This window comes from Temnothorax americanus, unplaced genomic scaffold (assembly GCF_048541705.1).
Source record: "Temnothorax americanus isolate GAGA-0224 unplaced genomic scaffold, ASM4854170v1 Scaffold26, whole genome shotgun sequence".
NCBI classification, from domain to species: domain Eukaryota; kingdom Metazoa; phylum Arthropoda; class Insecta; order Hymenoptera; family Formicidae; genus Temnothorax; species Temnothorax americanus.
Genome location: NW_027509401.1, coordinates 2,943,368 through 2,963,037, shown reverse-complemented (window position 1 = coordinate 2,963,037; position 19,670 = coordinate 2,943,368). Strand labels below are relative to the sequence as shown.

The following is a 19,670-nucleotide window of genomic DNA, read 5'->3' as shown; positions in this document are numbered from 1 at the left end:
AACAATATAATTTGGACATATGTGGACATGTGTGTTGGAGAATGTCTTTTTTAACAATTACCATAGTTATTTAATGGAAACTTTGTAGATAGAGGTCCGTTCTCAGTAGAATGCATTTTTACTTTATTTGGTTTTAAATTATACCCAAATCATTTTATGTTGAGAGGTATACGTAATCTTTCTCTCAACATTTATGAAATTTGAATTTACGTATATATTTATGAAATATTTTTATATTGTATACAGGGTGTTTCAGGTTTTTCCCGCCAAACTATGCCGGTATGTTCAATGAATTATAAACCAATCAGTTACAAAATTAATTACAAATTCAGTAAACAATTTTACCTTCGCATAGTTTGAGCAGAAAAATGGAATTACCTTTTTTGTTATTCCTTTCTATATGATTTATTTTGTGCAAAAATTATACGATTGAGCTACAGAGCATTAAGATTGACATCTTAAAAATAATAAAAGTAATAATAAATAAAAATATGAAATTAAAAGAAAAACGAGGCCAAAAAGTAAGAATAATAAGAGTCAAGATATACAGATATTGATGAAACTATATGAAAATACAATAAAATGATATTCATTTATTCATTGTAGCTTCACTGCGCTGTATTGCTTAAAATATATGAAAATGACGAGACCTTGATTTTAAATTTTGATACATATTTTAGACATATAGAAGTTTAAATTCTTAGTCTCTCGAAGGCTTATGTTTCCAGCACAAAACGTTTATAAACGTAGAAATGAATAGAGGAAGCCACACGAATAGAGGAAGATTAAAAATTCTTTAGAGAGCTAAATCAAACTTCTAATTGAACTTTTACGCGCACATTACTTCGCAGTTCTAGAGTTGGTCAACGTCGAGAATGCTCTAGAAAAACGGAAAAGCCAAGTGTTTCGTGCATTATAAGAATGCCAGTCTGTAAAAGTTTCTAATAGTATACCTAATACGGAAACTACGGTTGATGTGACAAAATTCCGTGTGAGAAAAGATACCAGAATTGTAGAAATTCCGAAGTCTCTCCCTTTTTCTTTCTCTTTCTAAACGAGAAAAACAGTGAACAAAAGAGTATGTTATACAATAAAATTATGCTTTTTAGAGAGATAAAGTGGCGTAAAAGAACTGATAACAGTTTAAGAAGAAATTTAAAAAAATATTTTGTCAACTATTTAACTATACATAATGGATACTTGTAACATAAATAGGACACCTACTTGTAACATAAGTAGCTGAGAAAGCTAACAAAAATCATTCATTCATTCTCTCTCTCTCTCTCTTTCTCTCATAAACTTAGTATCTTGGAAAGACTCACAAGTTGGAGGGGGGGAGGGATTTCTCGGTGGACAGAAAAATTGCATTTAATTATAAAAAGAATTCCTAGACTACCTGTTGCGAAACACGCGAAAAACAATCGGTCGCCGATCGGAAGACGCGCGCGTACACGAATATAAAAAGCAAGTAATGCAGCCAGGCGTAGCATTTGTCATCCGCCATTGCGGGACTATCGCCGCGCTACACGTACCTATCAGCATTGCGGAATTATTGTCGCGTGTGTATTCCCTCATGCTTTGCGCCCGATGTGTATAACGATCGATGCACGGTGGCGTAATTATGAAATTACGAGATAAGAAACGTGTTAACGTATTCAAATAGAGATCTCGCGCGTTGATGCGCGTTATCACTTCATTCTCTTTTCAGCGTTCCTGAAAAATGTTTACAATTCACCCTGTTTTCTTTTTTATCTCTAACACTCGCGAAATAGTCACGCGAATACAATTTGCGCTAATTCCACGTAGTATTCGAAAATTTCGCAAAAGAAATTACAGGGCAACGAGAAATATGATAAATACGGTATGCATACGGAGCGTTATCGAGCTTAGGATAAGTTGGGACAAAAAAACTTGCGTTTCTTTCTTTCTCTCATTGTAGTCGCTCATAAGAGCGCTTTTTCCGGTTGATAATCTCGCGCTATCTGCAGGTAGCACGAGCTGGGAGAAACGTCAGAAAGGAGCGACGATAAGAAAAGAGACGAAACACGGAGGGACGAAAAATATAAACGTGCGCGGGCTCTTCACGTTTTTCCACGCGACCTGCATTTTTGTGCCGCTCGAACGTAAATCGCCCCGGCGTGTTTTTGTCACCGGGCAGAGACTCTCGTCCGCCGGCTTTCAGCCAGTAATCACATTAGCGCACTTAACGACGCCATTACGCTCGCCGCCGGCAATCCGATGAATTCTTAATCGTCGCCTGCGCTCGCGTCCAGAGGTAGTGGGCGGGCATTAAATACCGGCCCCACGAGAGATGTCCGTAATCGTCGTCTCCGGCGAGAATCCATTATTTCGCGCGCTCGCGAGAGTAACGCAAGAAGTCGCGGTCGCCGAGTAACGATCGCCGGTTTAACCCAGATTTGAATCGATTACGAGGCGAGCCATCAAGCCTGAGCGAGCTCCTCGCCTTTTCCTTCCTCTTTTTGTCTCTTCTTTCGATCCTTTTCTGTTCCCTGTCTCTCACTTCGCGCGGATCGAGAATCGTGTCCTTTTTTCGTTATATTTTCGTGATCGCGCCGGAGTGCGCGCTTCCTACGTGCGCGGCGCGAGATCCGAAACCGGTTCGCGTATACGATGGGGTGTGGGCATACGTATCCCCGTGCTTCCTCGTCTAATTTCCCAGCTAGCGAAATCGGATTTCGCTCGTCCTTCTCGCGCCGCGAAGACCCTCGCATGCGCGAAATTAGCGGATCCGTTACAAACCGGTTTAAACTCTCTCCCGCCCTGTAAGCGCGACCCCGGGCTCGGGAGAAGGGTATTCGGATTAAGGAATTACGTAAATTCGCGCGGGTCTCTGATAAGATTGCCCCATGGCCTCCCCCCCTCCCATGCCTGTTCGCGTATACAACGAACAAAGTGTTTTACGTAACAGTGCCCCTCGGACGTGAGATGACCAAGCTGTACCGTGAGGATTTTGACGAAACGTGGATGCGACGCGAATTGGATCCAGTCTCGTTTTCCGTCGTTTATTTTGTCATTTAATCCGTCAATTATTTAAATATTTATAGAGAAATCTCTTTTTTAAATATCCCGTACATAATTAGGTGTTTGTGCCACGGAAAGAACGGTTTTGCTGAAGTATCTAAAAATTTAGCTATAGATACAGATCTGAAAATAATTTTGTCGCATCATCAAAATAATTATATGTAGAACACTCAAACTGATTGCTAAAATGTCACTTACAGCATTATCAATACTTCAGCGACCTACTATAGTTATTTTGATGGTGCAATAAAATTATTTTCAGATCTGTATATCTAATAGCCAAACCCCTAGACACTGTATAGCAAAACCGTTTTTTTCCGTGTGGAATTTATACGAGTAAAACAGAAAGATCGGTAGCTGTATAATTAAACTATAACGAAATTTAATTTTCGTCCTTTTCAAACTCTTTGCGGCAGCCGTTTCCATATGACGATTGATATTGGCGAGAGATGTGAGATGCGCTCTGGGTTAACTGGAGATCGAGTGAACTTGATGTGAAAATAACACGACGCGACGCGAAAATAACTCGCTCCAAGAATAGTTTTCGCGTAATTTAATTGTCATGCGGAATCTCTTAAAACTAATCCAATTCTCACAGAAAGAACGCCACATATACTCGAAACTCCATCTCCGGCCGGGGATTATAGCGATGTAATTAGCCGCGAGACGGAGCGGAGTCGCGTTCGCGTGATCGAGTAGCGGCGTGTTTCGCGATCTAAATGAAATGCAATTTATTTTTTAACGCGCTCCTCTTTCGCAATCCATCGGCGGTATAATGGCGTCATGTTGACGGTTCGTTACGAAACTAAGGTAATGCCGTCCGTTTTACACGCGCGCCGGCGTTTTTTGCGCCGTTTCCGTCGACACACGTCGATTATTCCTTTTAAAGCACTCTAATTAAGAGTCATCACACTTCGCCACCGGATCATACCGACAACGGACGTGAGATAATACGGTTTCCACGGTTATTCGAACTATAATTATCACGATTTTCCGTAGTGTAATCGTATATCACACGTTACGCGCTATATAATTTGAAAATCGTTTTCTCCCTGAGACAGCGATAATCCGCAAATAATCATGGCCAGCTAGGTCGTAGCTCCAGTCATGCATGTATGTATAAATAGATGGAGATGGTTAATCGAATTCGCGTCACCGAAAGTCACCGAAATTAGAGCGACTTATATCTTGCCCGAAATAGCTGTATGAAGTCCAACCTGATTCACAGAGACTATTCGAGTCTGAATGAGCCGATATACCCCTCCCGGGGTGATCTCTCCCGCGCGGAACTGGAGCTTGATCCCGATCGCATACCTGCGGGACGCGGGGATGTTCTTCTCTTTCCGGAATGAAACGGCGATTCCGGTAACGCGATCGTTCGCTGGATTGCGCCTCGATCCTCTCGAGCGAGTCCTTCGATGCGAGGTCCGGGGCCCGGGTGGTGACAGGATTCTGGGTGGCCTGGGCCGTCGGTCTGCAGGGCAAAAGGAAGCTTACGTCGCAGTAGCTCGGTCATATTTCTTCTGGTCTTAAAAGATCACATGGAACATGGGACCACCTTTTCGCGCGCGCACGCGCGCTCACGCACACATTGTGTTACCGCTCCTCCCGCTTCCCCCCCCTCTCTCTCTCTCTCTCTCTCTCTCTCTCTCTCGGTGATATACCTTCTGTATATTTGCCTGGTAAGCTTCCGGTCGAGCTTTTATCCTGCCCCGTGGTGTTGCCTTATATCCGCCTATGTCATGCACATTCAGGCACACTTTAAGTCGCCATCGGACGTAACTATACCTGTTTTTCACGCTATATGGCTTTCTAGCGCCTTTCGTTTGCCACGCTTTTCGTTTTTCTTAATGCTGGAGAAATGAATGAGTCAAGGGGGAAGACGAAATATGTAGGTCATTTGTAACAATAATAAAGCTAGCACCTATGCACAATTCATGGCTTAAAACAACTCGAGCTATTCATATGAGATTTACGAACAGTATGACTAGACACATTCGTCGAGTTCTTTATTGTCGCCTTTAAAATTCGTGCGAATTTATGTGTCAATAAAGCGATTTTTTTTTGTACAAAATCAAAGAGCGTGAATCACAATGAAATTGTACACATAGTCTGGCTAGCATCTTGCGAATAAAGCAGGGAGACAAGGGCTAGTATTTATTTGTTTTGAGTCATTTCTATTTAGATTCTAGCGAGAAACGAAAGTCACGTGAGCTCAAACGACTTGGAAAAAGGAGGGATATTGTTGTGTGAAAGAGAAAGAATCGAACGGTGTGACTATAGAGTTATTGGCTAGTTTAACATATTTAGTTTGCATTTTTTACTAAATTGAATAAACTAAATTAGAATAAACTGCATTAATTTGTGCTGTATATTATGGAATTAAAAGCTTACACAATATTTACATCTAAAGACGACCATTAATAAAGTATTAATGTGCAAAATATTGGATATATTTACATAATTTTAATGATACTTCCAAAAATTCTTTTGGATATCAGACGCTGCGTTTTCTCAAGAAATTTCTTTATCAATGGTCACAATAACGTGCCGCTGCTGTATTCACGCAGTACTTTTTATATCTCTATCTATCTTATCTGTCTATGTATCTCTTTCCTGGAAAAACGGAGTTGGTGAACGTGTCGTCGCTGGAATAGCTAGATTTTCAGCCGGAAAGCCGATTGTTCGCAAATTAACGGCGACGTCGCGGCAAGATGCAACGTCCGCGGCGTGCAATTTCGACGACGACGACGACGTATTCGCGACTCACGCGAGAGACGCGCGTGTCGAGGTGTTAATTTTAACACACCAGGCTCCTATTTTTCCCCTATCGGGCGCGCGCGTCCACCGGCTGTTCTCGCGCGCGAGAACTTCTTGCCCGAGAACTGAGCAGAACTCGGCAACGCGGCGATGGCTCAATGAGAAGAAACCGAGCGACTTCGAAACCCTGTGAGAAAAAGAAGAGGAAACGCGTAGATGAGCGCGTATATGTGTAGGCGCCTTTTTACACGTAACTCGCGAGGCGACGTGACACGCGTGCCTCGCAACGCGAACTACAGACGTGGCCTCAGCAGCGCATTATTATTAGCCGGCAGCGTGTGTGCGTGAACGCGCGAGTGCGTGCATGCGTGCGTACACGCAGATGTGCGCGCACGCAACGCGCGAACAGAGCACGCGATGCGCGTAACTACGGGGCGCGTTCAAGGCGCGCTTCGCCTCCTAGCGCTACCAGCAATTCGCGTCGCTCTCGAGGTCGAATTTCGCGCGTTTAACTCGGGCATATTCTGCAAAATATTCCACATACGCGAACCTAGTGCTCTGTTTAATTGCTCTCGGTAATCGTTTCTTCCTAGAAAAATAGACAATAATGGTTTACTCACATATAAACTATTTAACACTAATTGTAAGGTTACCAAAGCAGTCAAAATAACCACAGTTTGTAATTATTTTTCAAATTTACATAGCAGCACCTACATTTTCTCAAGGTTCTTCATAATTGTGATTGTGAAGATTAATTGATTAAATCGATCAATTTATTTTCCTCTTTTTTTCAAGACGCATATGTAGATATATTTAAATAATAAAAATATGTATATGTTAAGCGTAAGTAGTTCTGACGAAAAAAAAACATTTCCTCCACTTTTACGGATTAAATATGATTAACTGTTAAAACAGGAACTCCAATACCTTGAACCGTTAAAAGCATTCTTTAACATTGAGTTTTTTTCACGAATTTTGTTCTCTCTTTAAAACTGCCATATTTTTACTCGCCTAAACTGTCAAGAGTTGTCTTGAAAAAAATTGAAATTTAAACGATTCTCATATTTCGGAATTAAGTTAATATATAAAGCTCTGTCAAATATATTGGTTTTCTACGAATTTCAAGTAGCGAGGAAAGATCATCCTGAGGCGGATTAAGAAATCCGGCAGTGGGCGATAAAGGCCGTAAGACAACTCGTTTCGCCTAAACGGAACGCAAATTGCTAAGTTTGCGCGCAACGCGATGTACGAAACGGCGAAAGTATAATCGCATCGTTGAACGCGCGTCGTCGTCGTCATCGTCGTCGTCGCCATTATCATCGTCGTCGTCGCCATTATCATCGAAAATTTAACGGAACCGGTTTGAGCGCGACGAGGGGAGAAGCGATGAAGTGTCAACGTGGTGTGTGACCGCCAGAAAGAAAACGGGAAGCAACACGTCGAATTAGTGTCCGTCGCGATTGACGAGCGATCGTCACCGCGTTTTCTGACTTGACGAGCTATGCGGAGAGCAGAGGCTGTTTGGATTATCCCACTGAAAAGCAGAAACTCGCCTTTCCGTTTCCCGTCTCAGCGAAGCGGGAAGAAGCGCGCCCGGTGATTCATTAAGTCGTTAGCGCGCGGAGTCGTTCTCCCCGGAAACGAAAGAGACTCGGATATTCCCCGTTTTTTTTTATCGGGGAACCATCTTCATAAACGATCACGGGGTATACCTTGTATCGCGGGATAATTATCTTCCTTCCCCCTTTCAAAAATATTTCAGAGATATTTATTGCGTCTTACTTTGCGTTAACATTGAATGCTATCTTGATACTAGGCGAGCAAGGTTCGGGTTCGCGAGTTCAGTACTAAATACGGCTGTCAGTTCCTCCTCAACCCTCCGATACGCCATTTTCACATTAGGCGAATAAATTCCCCGTATCGGACAGTCGTATCTAGCGCGATAGCTAAATGAAAATACGAATACGGGGCCCGTAATAGTCTTTTCAGGACAGGTAGGTTTGCGCGGAAGATAGAAGAGCCGTGTGGCGATCAACGGTTCGTTTCTCGTCGACGACAACCGCGTCGATAAATTTTCCCGTGTACTACCGCACGTGCGTGTACGCACTCGCGAACAACGCGGCCGGGCGGCGGATCCAATTTGAGATAAACGCGCGCCGGAAGACGCATTGTTCGCGCGGAATAGTACAAATTAACAGATCGATATCGCGGGCTCGGCGCAATTAACATTGTGTACACACCGGCACGACCGGCGGATCGGCTTTCTTGAAAATCTGACGGTTTAATTAGGCGCCGGCCACCACCTTGTGGCAGATGCGGGGCCCGGTCGATTAATTAAACAGGCGGCGGCCCCCCGATATCGTTCGGGCTCATCTCGCTCATTTAAATCGACGCGGTTCGCGATAATCGCGCGCCTGCTTCTCGGGGATTTCTTTTCCGCGTCTTACGCGACGGTCGCGATGGTTGACGCCGTTAAGTATTTCGCGATAAATCTCGACTCAATAAGCTCCCATCGGAGCTCCGACACGGCTCGAGACATAATCTTGCTGTGGAATCGTCCACTGGACGAAAGTTTTAATCAGAGACAGAGACGACTTATATGATCAATATTATAATTACGATGGAAATTGAAATTGCTTGTGAACTATATCTTAATGACAAGTGAATAATATTACTTAATTAATGCTAATAATAGGTTTCTCGTAAACCGTAATTCTTATTACGAGATTGCACGTTGGTAACATGTTTAAACGCGATAAATAGGGGATCTTGTATCGCAGGTGTTCAAACCTCGCCGGTGAACATCGTCGCGACGGCGACAGTGGTGACGGAGGAGGCCCTCTTGGGCGACGAGGAGGCTGAAAACTGCGAGGGCGGGAGCGAGAGCACCGAGAAGTCCGCGAACGAGGAGGACGAGGATGGGGACGTCGACGTGGAGGAGTGCAGCAGCGTCGACGACGGGCCGGTCCACGGGGTGTTGGCCGACGATCTCGCCGGGGTTAGCACGCCCTCGCGGAAACGCAGCGCGGACGGCGCTTGCAATACGGACGAGAAGAAGCAACGTCTAAGGACCAGCTGCAACTCCGACGAGCTGCGTGACGTCGAGTGCCAACTCGAGACCAAGGATCTCTGGGACAAGTTCAACGAACTCGGCACGGAGATGATCATCACGAAGACCGGCCGGTAAGTGACGCATGTCGATCGAGAGATGCGAGAGTATCGGGAAAAGATTTCGGTGCGCGTTCGAAGAACTTGTAACGTGCCGTGCTAAGTGAGTAGAGCGAATTCGAGTCGTTGGATAGGACGAACAATCGTTAAAGGTAACAGGGATACTTTTCATAAAGTTTTTTGTTTCCATCTCTTCCCTAACCATTTCGAATAAAGTCAATAATTTGAGCACTTCACGTTTCATAAGGGATCGCACCGAATTCCACGAAAATATTGAGAATAATGTAATTTATCCATTTAAAAAAAATTTCCGTCTTTTTAATTTTACTAAATAAGTCTTATGTGTATTATTTATGATATAATTTTATCTGTATAACGAAGGCTTGTCGATTATCTTGATACATACTCAGCAATTTGCCTACAAATAAATATGTAATCGCAGGTAACTTTTTTTGTAAATTAATGGGATCAGTCTCAGAGAGGCTGCAGACAAGACAGATCGTATTTTTGACGCGGACAGAACAGAAAGGTTCACGGGGGGAAGGGGGAAGGTCTCGCTCCTTCAACTTTGCCATTCGTCGGTAATTATCTTTACGATATCGTAACGCGACTCATATTCGCACGCTCGTTAATCGGCCGTATTTAAAGACCGCGACGCTTTTAATTCGCGAGCAAATAGCGGGAAAAGACGCGGGCAAGAGCTCGCCGGACGACGAGACGTTGTCGGTAGCACGCAGGGCAGCGACCAACTACGTCAGCGTACCTGAACTAATGGATTTTATTGACTGACGTTTTACGAGATATTTAAGGGAGTTTCAAATGTAATTTATCGCGCCCGTTTACGCGCGGACGCGCGCATTTTTATAGGTATGCTAATAAAGTTTCGGCCGGCGAGCCGCGCAGCTGCGGCCGGGATGCGTGACCACGGTCGGAATTATGAGATATTCGTGTGCGCACGGGCACAGGGTTAGTCGACACAGAGAGAGAAAGAGAGAAAGAGAGAGAGCTAACCATCGGCTGTCCCGACGGTGCGTGCAACGTGCGCGTACAACCTCGAGGCGCTACCGCGATGATCGATGCGCCGCATTATCGCCCGAAGTTCGCGATCGCGATCGAGGACCCGCGGAACGCCGGGACTCCGTTCTTTAGAAAAACAACCACCCCGGAGATGCTGCGATCGCGATAAGCTTCCCAGCTAATTGCGAAATACCGCGCGCACCGGACAGACCACATCTTTCGCTCGCCGGCGTCGAAGTGCTTGCGAAACGGACGCGCACTTCGATTATTATTATTAATAACAAGTGCCAGAAAGCGTTATTCTCAGTCGCGATGAAAAAACATTTCGAATGTTTGCGGGAAATTACCGTCCATTAATTTAGACGTTTAAGTATTGAGATATTAAAAATCAATATTAATTACTTATGCAGAAATTAATGTACTCTTTTAGTTGCTACTCCTAATATTATTTCTGTTAATCATCTTCGATTATCAATATTCGATTCCAATATTCTCTTTCGCTAATATTCTAATAGAGAGTTAATTTAAAACCACCTGGATTTATGGAGACCTGACAAAATTTCTGCGCCAATCGCAATTTTTTTATAACTCGATTTTTGCGGAGCAAAGTCTCGTTTAATTCACTTAGCCCGCGCATTTTAATTATAATTAAGCGTGTATTAATCATCCGCTCCGCTGGACACCACCGTTTTATTTCACGCAGCGTTTTGCTTCGCGTAGCGCGAGGTTTGTAACGCGACGTGTACCAGCGACGCGCTATGGTATATATTTATGCGGTGCAGAAAGTAGACAATAATCCGATAAGCCACGCGGTTGTAACTGCGAATGTGATTGCGGTTAAGCCGCGCCGTGCGCAATTACGAGGCGCGCTTCAAGAATTGCGCAAACAGGTGCCTTCCGATCGAGAATGGCTACGTGGAACCTACTTGCAACGTCTTAGAGAGTCCACGGCTCTCGAAATATTTCATACATTTGAAATACCGAGGAAGAGGCCTCATTGATAAGATCCACCCAAATTCCTTTTTCATCCTTACGTTCATTTAAATCTTGCTCGTCAAGCAACAAATTACGTGATCGGAAGCCTGAAGCTATACGCGGCCTCGAGCGACCGTTCAGATTGCCGCCTTAATAAATCTATAATACCATTGCGCTCTAAAGGCATCATACGAGTTAATTCTTTCTATAAATGTGTACTTTCTTGCTTCTCCGCCGACTCGCCGTACCGCGGGCTGTTTGTCGGATATAGAAATGTAGCTGTTACCGAAGCGCAACCTTGAGGTGTTACCGACGTGATCAACGTACGGGTGTACCGCCGTACGTCGTGTTTGTCCAGAGCGCGCTCGGATATTAGATGTACTAGATAAGCTCTGCGACTCCGCTATTAACGCCTACGATTCCTCATTCCTCCTCCGCAATGCGCAACAATATGTGACACGTGACATGCGGTACTATTACGTTATCGATAGAGGAGAAAGCGACGTGTTAGATAATTTGCGCGCTGATTCGTTTGATTTCGTCATTGCGATCTCTTCGATCGCGGTCTTCGTCGAAGTATATATACTCGCGCGATTATCGATGTCTCACGGTTCCACAGTACGCGGCCAAGAGTTTCCCGGATCTTCAACATCATTGCGAAGTAACGAATGAGCCTCGAATCATATTCTCGAGTCACGACTGATTGACGTGACGTGCTTCTCGCTACCTTGGGGTTCGCAATAAAAGATACAACCTCGCGAGAGAAACAGCGAAATCGGGAAGGGTATGGTATAGAAGGTAAAAGTAAGCGGCTTCGCGCGCGCGCGCGCGCGCGCTATGCAGGAGGTAGAGATGATAATCGATAAGCCGCGCGAGCTTGTAATCGAGAGTGCGATTTCGGATAAGCCGGCAGGCCTCTAATTACGAAATACTTAGCGGCTCTTGGGGAGCCGGGTAATTATCGTTGAATGTAAAAGTGTCGGGGATGAGGGGCCACCTTCCAGCGGGCAGAAACTTCAGAACGCGATCGGCGGACTGCTACATTATAGCAGCGCCCGCGAAGCGTGTGTGTTTACGCCAGCGCGCGGAAAGCAGATGATAATTGGATAAGCCGCGTACGCACGGGATGATTTCGGATAAGACGGACGGCGGCGTAATTACAAAACGCGCCGCGAGAAAGCCCCGGGCGAAGAGGAGCGATGATCGCCTGAGAATATAACCCGCCGCAATCCGTGCAACCTTGAGACGTCGCGTCGTCGCGGGGAAACACGCGCCTGCCGTGTTATCGTCGTCGGGAAGTGGAAAGCGATATCGAGTTTAGGATTTATTTACAATGTTACCTGAACTAATCGCGAGGAGCACGAGTGTGCAAACTATGCTGAGGGGAGAATGGCTCGTGATACGCAATATTTATGGCAAATAAGGTTTCTAACACTTCAGTTTAATAACCGTGGAATTGACCGACGAGAAGAGACAAATTGTGGCATTGACGAAACGAAACTGTATACGCTTTTGTCAATTCGAAGCGAATAGAATCAGCTGATGTTTGGATCCTTGGGCATTAAGTACGGGAGACGATTTCAAGGGTTCCCGGGGACACAATGAGCTACTGGAGCTTCATTTAAAAAATTCGGAGTAATCCCATATCCCAGGGTGTGTCGCTGTTCTCCGTGTCCTCGGGTCGGGCGACGACGATCGATATATCAAGAACGCAGCAATGCACGAATAGCGTCGTTAGCACGAGGCAACTTGGCACGAAATCCCAGCTGAACGTCAAGTCCGCCGAATGACAATACGAATTCGGATTCTACCAATCAGGTGGAATTGTCTGGGGCCCTGCGGGGTGCCGAGACCGTGAACTCCTTCGGCTCTTCGTCCCGGGGTTCCTCCTTTCCCACGTTCGCACTCGCCACGTTTCGAAATCATCCCTCTCGCTCCTCTTTTCCTTTATTTATCGCTTCCTTTACGTCCTGTATTTTAACTGTTCTAGAAACGGACGACACATGTACAAATTATAAACGGTAAATATTGTCAAAGGTTTGCCGACAAGGGAACAAATCTTCCGACAGCTTAAAAAAAAAAGATGTACAAACAATCGATTTGCAATTGAAAAGGAAAAAAAGGAACGGTACGAAAAACAATCAAGTGGAACTTAGTACATTATCCTTGAACTGTAAAAACGGCCTTGTGTTTCTTCGAATATCTCGTTCTTTGACGAGTTCAGTTTCGGCGAAAGAACAATGTTCTTCGTTTTATTATAAATAGGTGTTCACTCGTCTCAAACGAACCGCGCTATAATTTATCGATGGCGATCGGTTAAACTGTTTTTTGTAGAAACGCGGCGGAAAGCGAAATGGTCGCTCATCTGCTATCGAGGAGAACGCTATCGTTGCCGTCGTCGTCGTCGTCGTCGCGACCATGCGTTTTTTTCAACGTTTAAGTGGGTAACCGTGGACTGTGAACCGCACGGAATAGGAGGTGCGGACGAGCAGGTCAGGAGAGAGACAGGATACCGGCGGATAGAGGGTACTCGTCACGCGAACCCTTCATCAAGGTGCCAGCAACCTACATTATACACTCACACGCGACCCGGCTTGGGACGATCGTGTGCACGTTACACCACGGAGAACATGCACAGAGAACAACATGTCGAGAGAAGGAGAAAAAGAGAGAAGGAATAAAAGATAGAGAAGTCGAGAGATGGTGGAGATAGAGGAGAGGGGGGGGAAGAGGGAGAGAGAGAGAGAGAAGAGGGAGTAGATAGACATCTCTTCATTTTAGACCCCGTTTTCGCGCGGTTACACGAAGTGCACATAATAAATACGCGGGGTAACAGCCTTAGAAGGCCTCCGATTGGACTAAACACACTAATGCACGTAACGAATACGAGAGATAACATTCTCGGGAGAATTCGCAATGGATTAAGGATGGAGACTGTGTCTGGCATCAAATATATCAAAGCGACGTATATACCAAGCGCGATCAAGACACATTCGCGTGTTTGATATAGCTCGCCAAAGTTTAATTAATAAATGCGGACTCCTTGCAAATTTATTATTATTATTAAAGTGCCAATCTTATATCAAATGTTCTGAGGCAAAGTATGAAATTATTACGATTTTTTACAAAATATTAATTTCAAGAATTAGAGATGTTCTCAATATTTCTCAGGCTTGCTGCCGGTATTAATATTTTAATTATATTTCTTTCATTTTTGACTGGAGTAGAACACCTTTCGACTTTTATATATTGAACAGTCCAACTTCAGCGTATATCGTCTCGGCGAGTTGTCGCTTTCTCTCAGTTACTTCTTTTTTTTTTTTTTCATATAGGGACAGGAATATCCTGCCGGGCGGTGTCACGATCGTCAGGACGTGAAACGCGCGACAGCCGCGGTATAATTACAATAGGCCGTTCGATCCCACCTGGCGCACGGAGTCGTTAGCTCGGTAAACACATTTTGAGTTTGACTCAGACTCAGGTCGGATCGGTATAATATTCAGCGCGCTTCCGTAATCCATTTGTATACTAACTTTGGCGCAACAGCCCTTTCCTCGGGGAGGAGAAAGGGAGGCAGTCGGGCTCTCTCGTATTCTCCTCCTCCCCCCTCGCGGAGCGGAAAAGATATACGAGTGGTTCAAGGGGGGGTTCTCGGAGTGGCTCGGGGGTCGAGGTGTTTCTGCGATTACGGCCTCGTTAGCCACGGGCCATCGAGGGCTTGTTTGTTCCCGCCTAATTTGACGGGGAAATGCGCCGTAATGTCGGACGCGAGGCCTACCGACGAGTTCGAGGTGGACGATCCGTTGGCGTCGGAATCAAAAATAAATTAGCCGCAGGTGAAATTAGGACGTTTGTTATCGCGATCGTGGAAAGTGATGGTGGAAAACACTTGGATCGGTTAAGTCGCGATGAATAATAAAGGCGGGCCATGTGGCGAGCGAAGGTTTCATTTTAATTATAGCTATTATTATGATCTTAATACTCGAGTTCCTATGATGGTGGCGTAATTGATTGCCGAAGAAATTAATGTAGAGGAACGAATGCACATTCAGATGGACGTCGCGAGTTAATTATAGAGTTGTTTAATATACATTTGAAGTTAATGAAATTTGGGGCGTGTTTTAACACGAATGAATTGAGGACATATAAAATCTCCATTTCATGTACACAGCGTTAAATAAATTTTACATCATGAGATATTTAATTTTTAAATATCATTTACTTTCACCATTCATTTTAAATGTTATTTTTAATTTAAAAATCTCTTCAAAATTTAGCTTTACAAAGTTGTTGTTTTGGAGATAAAGCGAAGCGGGAGTGTCACTCCGACACGGTCGCGGCAATTTCGATAGCGATACGCGTTTCGCATTCGAAAGTGACACGCGCCGCACGAATTGACTCGTTCGCCGTGCGATCCACGTAAAAACATGACTCACTATAAGCACGGGATTCATGGGGGTACAAGCGTAATGCGCGATAGGGATCACAAGGGTGGCGGCGCCTCTCGAGGGAGAGGCGTCGATCGGTTCGCCATCGATACTTAAATAGTTGACGCGCTTATCCGGCAGGGTGGTCGCTCCTAAGTAATGGCAATTTTCCGGATGATTTATTGCGTTGTGAACGCAATAACGTTTACGGAAACGCGACGATCGCATAACGACAGAGACACCGGTGAGAATGGCAATGTTGCATGTGTATGCACGATTGCAAAATTTATTCTTAGCGTAACGTGCTCGCGCGCGCGCGCGTGCAGCAGGTGAAAGTCGAGCACCGAGCACCTCGGAGGAAACGTCGTCCACGTCAAGGCCGCGGCTTCGGGCGATAAGCGAGTTAGCTGCTGCAGCTGCTTCAGGGTGCAGGGCTGAAGGAGGTGTAAACGACCCTGATGATTTTATAGAGTGTCAACTCGGAGTAATTACGATAGCGCAACCGCAATATTTTTCGATGGTGGGATTAATAACCCACATTGTGGCAGCGCGCGCGGTCACAGATGGCCGCTCCTCATTTCGTAATATATGCAGAATTGTACGATGCCTCGAGATATACGAGTACTTATAACACAATTGTTTTAAGTATATAAACAACAAAAATAGATTGTTATAGTAATTCCTAAGCTCAAAGGAACTCCAGGTTACTTCTATAATTGCTGATTAGATATTATTGTTATCGTGCGACGTGTAACATCGTAATGAATTAAAACATGTTCAAATTGTCTTTTTATTGTCCCTAAAATGGATTTTTTTATCGCTCAAGGATACGTAATTCCCTAACGTTTTATGTATAGCAGTTAAACTTCACGACTTCGTCAGTCAATCGCGATAATTTAGAGTTTTACGTATCAAATGTCACGTCATCGTCGTCGTGAAATCGAGAGGCGAATCTAGATCTCGGGTATAATACGACGGAATCGAATTACAAACGCGGAGAGATGAGGCGCGAGTCTCCGTCGTCGACTCCGCGAATAAAGAGCTTGCTTCTCTCGCGCGCGCCAGAGATGTGTGCGGATTTCGAATGCACCGCTCGGCTAATTCCTCGCCTAAGGGCCGACAATCGTGTCGTTAAGGTGCGCCGGGTCCCCGGGCGACGTAACAACGATACTATTCAACGCGCGGTTTGGACAATGCGCTTGTTAAAAACCGCACGAACCTAACCGAATGCGTACGTGCCGCGGAGTAAGGGAGGATATCGTTTTCGAGGAGCTCGAAACCGCAAAACCGCTTTTTAAGGCGCAGCGAAGTCCGCGTCGCGGGGGACCGTTCTCCGGGGTATTTTTCGGGCCCTACGAATAGACGGCGAGGGGCACTCGCGTGACGCAATCCGGGGCCTCTCTTATCTGCGTTCTCTTAAGGATCCCAATCTCGTTTCGTCCTCGTATGAACGAGTCCTGCGAGCCCCTCGGGCCGCTCGGTGCACGAAAAGAAAAAGGACGCCTGTCATCGAATAAATAGATCTAGAAAACCGCGGCAATTACCCTTGCGGTCTTGTCCGAGAAGCCGACAGAAACGATAGGAGCGTTCGTGCGGGACAAGGATTCGGGGCGAATAAAAAAGCACGTGCCTTTTTAGCTCTTTCATACGAAAGTAACGAATGTTTTGTTGAAAATTATCGATGTTTTAGTGGGAAACCTATTTTATATAGTTGAACGATAGTGCGAGATGCCTGCAGACTTGAAAATATATATGTGTACATTTCCGCGCGGGAATATATTTTTATACATTCCAACGTACCCCATCGGATGTCTTTCCAAGTACAGATATCAAAGAACGAACGAAAGAAATGACAGTTACTTCAATAACATTATTAATCACAATTAAGACATAATGGCAAATCGATCCTTACAAACTTTTAGAGATTCTTGACATCTAGATATAATCTTGTTCCTTAGGATCTCAGATATTCGTGTCTCACGTTTTCTAGACCGTGGAACTTATCAATTTAGCACCGATCATCAATTAATTAATCCTCGCTTTAACGGAAGTACTTACGTAACTGTTTTACGTATGTATGTGAAATTATGATAAATTAGTATAAGACACGTCGATCAATTTCGATGTTTGTCTGGCAGCGTATTATCTCGATGTGTTATCTACTCGCGCGGCTCAGATTAATATCGTGCCGGTCAGTCGCCACATAAGAAGCGCGAGGACCCCGCAGATCTGACTGGACACAAAAAACTGGTACGCAGGTGCTCGCCACGCGATTACAGCCAGTAACACGTGAATTCCCGCGTAGATCAGCACGATCGTCAGACACAGAAAAAGAGGCGACGTTCTCTTCGTTAATCCGTTCAGTCTTGTCATAATCGCACATTTTACGTCATTCAGATACCTCGGTGCTCGATGTTCCGGTGCCCTCGCAGCTGTTTCCTCCGGCAAGGCTATCGTTCTCGTCGGAATCGGCGATTCAATTTTTCTGGCGAGTGCTGACACGCTCGGCTTCTCGGTTCTCGGTCTCGACGGCTCTCCGAGCATCTCCAGTCTTCCCGGCGACAGGATTTGCTGTATGATCGCAGGAACGTCGGTTTCTTTGGCTCGAGGAGTTTTCGGGATTCTGATCAGAGTGATCCTAGTGGAGGATGATGTTCCGGAGATCGACGTATCGTCCGTCGAAGTCGCTGATGTGACGGAAGTGTCCGTCATTAAAGATCTTAGCAGCGTTATTTGAGAAAACTCATCCGGCAAGGGTATGCCTTTTTCTGGCACGGCAGCTCCAGTCATGTCGGGTTTCTGACGATGATGACGACGGTGATGATGGTGATGATGAGCCTTTAGTGGATTGCACGGTCCTGGACACACCATTGGCCGACCTCGACAGGTATGTCGAGGCGGATCCATCATCCTCAATCTTCTCTGTTCGATCAAGCTTGCGTCTGACACAAGGATAATTAGAGCAAAATTATGGCGCACACGCGTGCATTTGTTAAGTTATCAAGAATCACATATATACATATATAACACAGTATTTTCTCAAATAAATTAACGAAGGATCTCATATGCACCGAGTAATCGTCATATCGCGTCTCACGTAGTTCGCAATTATGTAATAAATATTACGAAGCGAAATGGCGCGATTGCGTTTCAGAATAAACGCATTTCTCTATCCCGTACGCCCGGGCCAAGCAGATTTTTAGCGATAAACCAGCTGGAACCCAGTTTCTCACTGCGAAAAAAATCGCTATTGACGTATCCGACGTATCTGATCGTTCCCGGAGTTCTTCCACGAAACGCGTAAATCACAGGCACGAGTCCATTGCGTGCGGTCACAGAGAGAACATACATTGTGGGCCGGGTGAAAGCTCTCGGTCGGGAACCCTGGGACGAAGGTCGGGCCACAGTTTTGCCTGCTACGCCGGCGGGAAATCTCCAGCGTGTCTTCTACATATCGTCAACGAGGGCGCGTGCGGCCCGACGTTTCTCGAGGTGTTGAAAGATCAACTGCAGACGCGACCGGTTCAAAGCTGGAGTTCGGCTTTTGTGAACGAAGCCCGAAGAGGAGAGGTGGACGTTTCCTTCGATCGGAACTACCTACAGTTGACCGTAAATTCGGGATGACCGAGTGAAACACATATTGACGAGAAATAGAAAGAAATATAATAAAGATGGCGAACAAAAAGAGATTTGATATTTTTCTTATTTTATGACGAATAAATGATCTCTTTAGACCGCACTATTTAAAAAGAAAGAAGGGCAAGATTATTAAAAAAAAAAAAGCATTTTAACTGTTAAGCAGAAAGTTATACTGCACGCGCGGCGAAACGTTTACGCTGCTGAGGAAAACTTGTTGCAGGCACTGTTCTATAATTAATAACTTGTACCGTTGCGCGAGACTGCAACGATCGTGAAAGCGGTCACGAAGGGCAAAGGTTTTACCTTGATTTTGCTACGTCATTTTGCGATTACTAGGTTACGTACACCAGACATCAGTCCGTCACGATAAAAATCCAGACTCGTTTTTGTTTGTCGCTTTGAAGTTTAGAATTCACGCTGACACATTTCACAAATTATATATAATTAGTATAATTTACCTAGGTTCAAATTAGGCCTTGCTTTCCATGCTGTTTCAAAACGATTCAACATCGTTTTGTGCAAATAAACTGTAATTAAAGCTAATGAAAAATAGACGAATATTTGTGTACATCTTGTGAGATATAATTTATTTATCGAAATAAACTCCCAATTGTGCTCAGATTAAATTAATTCATCGTGATT

The 19,670-nt window shown here is 44.9% G+C and overlaps 1 protein-coding gene and 1 long non-coding RNA gene across 3 annotated transcripts in view; one reads left to right on the top strand and one right to left on the bottom strand.

Moving 5' to 3' along the window:
• The window catches only part of LOC143899224 (uncharacterized), a 125,800-nt gene that overhangs the window by 27,197 nt on the left and 78,933 nt on the right, over positions 1–19,670 (bottom strand). The window lies entirely within an intron of this gene.
• The window catches only part of LOC143899239 (uncharacterized), a 55,171-nt gene that overhangs the window by 3,441 nt on the left and 32,060 nt on the right, over positions 1–19,670 (top strand). The window contains exon 2 of the mRNA XM_077409384.1: positions 8,583–8,985. Within this exon, the coding sequence (XP_077265510.1) occupies positions 8,583–8,985 (403 nt within the window). The remainder of the gene's footprint in view (positions 1–8,582; positions 8,986–19,670) is intronic.